The following is a 6,307-nucleotide window of genomic DNA, read 5'->3' as shown; positions in this document are numbered from 1 at the left end:
ATGGCCAAAGATAATATAAAGGAGTTTTCATCACAAAGAATATATATAGGAAGAATCTTCTCTCAGAGTATAGGAATTTTTGTTTAATTTCAATTTATTTTTGGCCTTTTTTTACGTGAAATAGAGAACTAAATTAAAATATATATATAAAAAGAACAAAATCAATAAAAAAAAAAAGAAAGGAAAAGACTAACTCCTCTTCTAAGAAAACGTAGTACAGATATAAAAAGAAAGGAAAAGAAAAGCGTGTAACATTCTGCCACGTGGGAAGTACAGATATGTTCCAGTTATGTCACGGACAGGAGATCTTTAGCCAATACTTTTTGGTCATTTCAATTCACTTAAGTAAGTCCTGATTGGTTAACTGCATGCTAAAATACTCCTCCCAGTCCTTCCCAGCGACAACCGGACTGTGACTGGAGTGGACTAAAGTCGGTCACAGCTCTTTCACTTTTTAAAAAAAAAAAAATTAAATTAAATAGCAGGCTGATTATAAAATAATAGTAAGAGAATTTTCAATAACTCGGCTTTTTTTTTATCTAATATTTTCTTAGTAATTTAATTTTAAATGTAGAAAAATAGTAATTGTTCCTAGAGTTGCATTTTATATTATAATATTTTGCTATTCGTATTTTCTTAATTTTCTCTTAATTTGACATTTTTCTCTAAAAATAATACACATATTCATAATATCATCTTGTAATTTTAGGAGATTTTTTAGTACGTCTACGTATAAATAGGTCAGGTTTTAACCATTAGATTTACATTTTTTTTTAATTTACATGATTTTATGTAGATTTGATGAATAAAAAATTTGACCGGTACGTTGATGTATAGGAGAAGATCTCTATAATTTTTTTTTTTTAAAACTGTATGAATAAGGAGCATTCTCTAATACATTAACATATTAATAGATTAAATTTTCTATCACATAAAAATTAAAAAACATATAAATTTAATGATTAGAAAAATTTATCATCGGGATTAATTACTGTTTTTTAAAATTTAAACGACTAGGAAAAAAAGGAGTTGTACGAAAATGACCAATAAAGGAAATTTGCAAGTTCACGTGTTAACAAGCTTTTATTACTTACTATTTTTTTTTCTTTTTTACAATTTCATTCATTTGTATGAACTATAAGTTGCTTTATCTTTCGTCGGTTACTACTTACTGACTTCCATTATAAAAAGAGACGCAGAGCCGACGATTCCGATTCTCCCACCACTACCTCCCACCCTCTCTCTCTCTCCTCTTTTCTCCATTCTGTAGAGAGAGAGTGTTGTTTCTTTCCCGAGAAAATAAACAAGAAAAAAGTTTACGCAGGGCGGCAATCCGTTCGTCTTCTACACCAAAACGCTCTGTCTTAGTTCAACCGTCAATGCACCACAACCATTTTCTCTATCACTAACTTCTCTATCTATTTCCGATCGATTCAAGCCTGCATTACGCAATTCAGACAAAAACTTGCGTCTTTTCGATGGCTTTGTTCTCGAATTGCTTCCTTCTTGTTCTTCTGATCGTTTCCAGAGGTAAAATTTGATAATTCCAGTTCTGCAACTCTTCGCCATTTGAGCTCTAATCATGGAGTTTAGTCATGAACATCTTTTCTTTTTTCTTTTTTTTTTTGGTGAATCCACAGGGGTAATTTCGGTATCGGGAGCTACATTCACGTTCAAAAACAAGTGTGATTTCACGGTGTGGCCTGGAATTCTCGCCAGCGCCGGCAGTCCTAAGCTGGACAGCACCGGCTTCGAGCTCGCGAAGGGAAGTTCGAGAGTTTTCCAGGCTCCGACCGGCTGGTCTGGCCGGTTCTGGGGCCGGACCGGCTGCAACTTCGACGGCTCGGGCCGGGGCTCGTGCGCGACAGGCGATTGCGCCCCCGGCGGGCTCGAGTGCAATGGCGCCGGCGCCACGCCGCCGGCGACGCTCGCCGAGTTCACGCTCGGCTCGGGATCGCAGGACTTTTATGACGTCAGCCTCGTCGACGGTTATAACCTCCCGATGGTCGTGGAAGGGATCGGGGGATCGGGCGCGTGCGCGTCCACGGGGTGTGTCGTGGACCTCAACAGGGGGTGCCCGACGGAACTGAGGGCCGACGGCGGTGGAGCGTGCAAGAGTGCGTGCGGCGCGTTTGGGACGGATGAGTACTGTTGCAGCGGCGCGTATAATACACCGGCGGCGTGTAAGCCGTCGATGTACTCGCAGCTGTTCAAGTCGGCGTGCCCCAAGTCGTATAGCTACGCTTTTGATGATGCCACGAGTACTTTTACGTGTAGCGGCGCTGACTATACCATCACATTTTGCCCTTCTCTTCCAAGGTGGGGAAAGTTTTTCTTTTTTTTTAGATTAAAGATGGCAGTAAAAGAAATTGAAATTATTAAGGATTGGTTTTTAATTTAAGTTAATATGTGATTTTATGTGAGATTTTTTTATTATAATAAAAAAAAATATAGATGTGACTTCCGTAATAAAATTGAAATTGAAAACTCGAATCAGTAAAATTATTGAGGCCACACATTTTAACTAGATTGACACCAGGTGGTGCCTTGTATCTTTATTCTATTTTTTTCGTTCACTCACGTGATTTTATTAAAAAAATAGATATATTTAGGTCACTTTCATTTAACTGATTTGAGTTTTACTATAGTAAAAAATTCTCACATAAAATCACATCTTAATTTAAATTAAAAATTTAAATCTGCGAATTAAACGGACTCTAAAAGAGACATAATAAATTGACGCTAGTTAGAATTGCAATTTTATTTATTAAAGTGTGCTAATTTGATTTAAAAGAAAATGTAGATAAAATTGTCAAATCATGAGAAATTAAGGGAGGCATAATAAATTGTAAAAACAAAATCTGAAATTACATTTAAAAGAAATCTGAAATTACAAAAGGATTTTAATTTTACCATCATGGAATTTTCTTATTTTACTAATTAGTTTTCTTTCTCTTTCATTGGTGTGTGGCAGTCTGAAATCCTCAAGGGATTCCTCACCGGTGGCAACTGGAACCACAATCGGCGGGTCGGGGTCGGGGTCGGGGTCGGACTCGGGAACAATTCAGCAGGCTTCATTTGCTAGTTCATGGCTAGCCAATTTGGCAACCGGGGATGCAATCAGAACACGTCCTTTAGCCTTTGAGACAGCTATTGTTTTGGTGGTGTCTTGGATTCTCTCATTTTTGCACTTGTGATAGTTACTAAAGTAAAGTCCCATAATTCTCCACTTGAGGTAACTCTTTAGAGGCATACAGGAAGAGTGAAACGTCACTATGACCTGGGTAGTGCCTGGTCATGAGAAAAATTGACAGAGAATCAAGATTGTAAACCGCCCATTTCCAAGTCCGACATAATTTAATGTTCCAATCATAGATAAAATATAGTGCAAGTGTAAGCATATTGTTTTAGAAATAGAATAATCCCCCGATTCTCGTACACAAAAGGCTACTTTACTGATATGATCAAGCAGGATTGGATTGTTTTCCAGAAAAGAAAAGATGTGTGCAATTTTTTTTTTTTTTTTAAGTCTTTTGTCTCTGTTTACTAGGAAAGTGGAAAAATGAAGTAAGATGATGGTAAAGCTAAGTGGGACACGTGAAGATTGGTTTTGTGTTTTACTCTTTCCTGCTTTAATCTCGATGCTTTTGAGAACTTTTAGGTTGATTTGAATAAATTAGGAAGAACGATGTGAAAAAAAAAAATATGACAATTAGTGGATAACTTTATGAGGATATATTAATTAGTGAAATCATTGTCCGTCTGAATTTAGTTTAGTGCAGATGTACCATTTACGATGTCAAATTTAAGCAATTTGTTCAAAAGTATTGGGCTATCAAAACCAATTCTTCAACATAATCATGCAAGATGAACGAGTGAAAGATACACAATAAGCCACTTTTGTCAAACAAATTTAAGCAATTTGTTAAAAAAGTATTGGCTTTCAAATCCCATTCAAAATATAATCATGAACAATAAGCCACTTTTGAAATTTAAGCAATTTGTTAAAAGGTATTAGCTTTCAAATCTCATTCAAAATATAATCATGAAATGAGTGAAAGATACACCAATGAGCCACTTTTAGGATTGAAAATATTATTTATCTGTTTACTGTTTTAATAATTTTATTTTACTGTTACACATATGATCATGCATGGCAATTAATAATAAACTTTTATCAAAATGACTCAAGTGGAAACAACCATATCTAAATCAACTACATTAATTTAGCCGTTTGAAACTAGGCCACCGGACAAAAATAAAGTAGGAACAACTGATAGTATTATGAAGTGTATTTCCACCTTATCATTATAGGATGTTGTAAGGATAAGCACTACCTCAGGTGAAAACAGCAAAATCCTCTAATACCAACATTTCTCTTAAACAATAAATTTAAAAGCGTATTTTAGAGGACTGATTACTACTCTTTTCTTGTATATACACTTAATCACGGATATGCATTGCAATTTGCACGGTTTAAATTGATGATTTTGACACTAGGAAGTGAAGAGGGTTGTCCAAAATTTCGCCATCTCTCTCCCTCTAGTTGAAGAGACACGTGAACATGAAAGTTGTTCAAATAGTGCATGGTTGATAATTGTTATGTAGGAATATGTTAAAATGAAAAATATCAACGTCACTCTTTATGCCACTCTTTTTTTTTTCACTTTCAGCATTCATTATTTGACATGTGAACTCTATTAACATAATATATTACTATTTAACTAAAGAATGAGATAGTCGAATCTACGTGTCAAACAGTAAATACAGAAAAATGATAAAAATAGTATCAGAAAGAGTGATTTTAGCATTTCTCTAAGTTAAAATGTCGTTATTGCTAGAGAAGCAAACAAAAGCTAAAAAAGCAGTGCAGTGTGAGAACGATCCAAATTGCTGTCCCATTTAGCCTTTGAGATTCTAGGCAAGCGGATGTAAGAGGTTGTTCCTCATCAACTTGTGTGGGGGAAGGAACCACACAAAGAAACGAGAGAGAGAGAGAGACCTACTTTTTCCCTTGAAGATAAGACGATGACTGATGTCCATTTTTAGTGGTGCTTTGTGATTCACCATTTCCAAGTGTACCGAAAGTAGAGAGCAAAATATGAACAAACTGGTGATTGGTTGAAAACAGGGATAGTGGAAAGGAACAGAAAATATTGGTGGCAACCATGCACCAAAACTATTTATGGCAAAAAAGAAAGGTATAAGCGCTATTATAAATGATTTAAATGAACACTGCACATGCCGCTACAAAACGGAATTGTAAAATTTGTGTCTTTTCAGTTACCGTTTGGGAAAATTAATGAATAAAGATAGAATGAAGTTTTCAAAGTCTTAATTAACTTAATAGAAAAGCTTTTTTTTATAAACCATTTTGATCAGAAGTTCTTATGGAAAATTATTCAAACACTTTCAACAAAAATAGTTTTTGGACGCAGGAAGCCAAAAGCGGCTTCGAGAAAACAACGCCAAACGATGTTATGCATTAGTTTTGATGCAATGTGACGTAAGTGGTGGTTAGGATTTCTCGATTTCAATGAAAATAAGCCATGAAAGTGTGTCTTAACAAATTTCGGGTTCTTTATGAGACATTAAAGCTCTATAATTATGAAAGTAAGAAACAATAGTCAAATGAAAAAGACACATTTGAACACACTTGAGACAAACGTCCTGCCGACATCCTTGTTCCTTTAATGAATTACTCCCTCGTTGAACATATTGTTATTTCTACACAACAGAAACAGAAGCACAAAATCCATCGAAAATCCGTTCTGAAAATCCTCAGTTTTTTCCTATTGGATGTAATCACATGACAAGCAATCCTTGTCAAACCAATTAATATAGTTTTTAATGAAAGGAAAGTCCCACTTGAGCAAAAGCATAACCGAGATCAAACACTACTTAAGTAGGAGCTAAGAATTTGAGCCAAGAAATGACAAAATTTGCTCATTGCTCGCTGATTCTGATCTGGAGCCAGATGACGATTTCCCACTCCTTTATATATATATTCTAGTTTCAAATAATGGGCAGAGTATTGGATTGCTTTTAGACTTTGTTGTACATCATCCTTTATGAAAAGTGCCATCTTTATAATCCTTGACGGTCATATTGTAAAGCTCTAAATATGTATGCGACTTGATGTATGAAGATAGAGAATCTTCAGTCAAAAAGGTTTCAGTGCGTTCTCAAGATCATGTTGCAAAAAGAAATCACTTACATATTGGGTCAATTAAAAAAAGACTACCCTTATTCTCTCCGGTCCAATTTGGTAATCCACAAGTCAATAAATCAAAGATGACCGACATAA

The 6,307-nt window shown here is 35.3% G+C and overlaps 1 protein-coding gene across 1 annotated transcript; it reads left to right on the top strand.

Annotated features, from left to right (window-relative positions):
- Positions 1–1,179: 1,179 nt before the first annotated feature.
- Positions 1,180–3,620, top strand: LOC21411804 (thaumatin-like protein 1). The gene is made up of 3 exons (XM_024177017.1): positions 1,180–1,530; positions 1,641–2,319; positions 2,975–3,620. The coding sequence occupies exons 1-3, from the start codon at positions 1,479–1,481 to the stop codon at positions 3,195–3,197; spliced, it is 954 nt and encodes a 317-aa protein (XP_024032785.1). The 5' UTR covers positions 1,180–1,478; the 3' UTR covers positions 3,198–3,620.
- Positions 3,621–6,307: the final 2,687 nt, after the last annotated feature.

Source organism: Morus notabilis, unplaced genomic scaffold (assembly GCF_000414095.1).
Source record: "Morus notabilis unplaced genomic scaffold, ASM41409v2 Scaffold384, whole genome shotgun sequence".
In the NCBI taxonomy this organism is placed as follows: domain Eukaryota; kingdom Viridiplantae; phylum Streptophyta; class Magnoliopsida; order Rosales; family Moraceae; genus Morus; species Morus notabilis.
The sequence above is the reverse complement of the archived record's forward strand: the minus strand, read 5'-3'. Positions and strand labels throughout refer to the sequence as shown.

Coding starts and splice junctions, on each gene's coding strand:
- LOC21411804 (XM_024177017.1), top strand. CDS start 1,479: ATGGCTTTGTTCTCGAATTGCTTCCTTCTTGTTCTTCTGATCGTTTCC. Junction 1,531..1,640: donor TCTTCTGATCGTTTCCAGAG/GTAAAATTTGAT, acceptor GTGAATCCACAG/GGGTAATTTCGGTATCGGGA. Junction 2,320..2,974: donor TTTTGCCCTTCTCTTCCAAG/GTGGGGAAAGTT, acceptor GGTGTGTGGCAG/TCTGAAATCCTCAAGGGATT.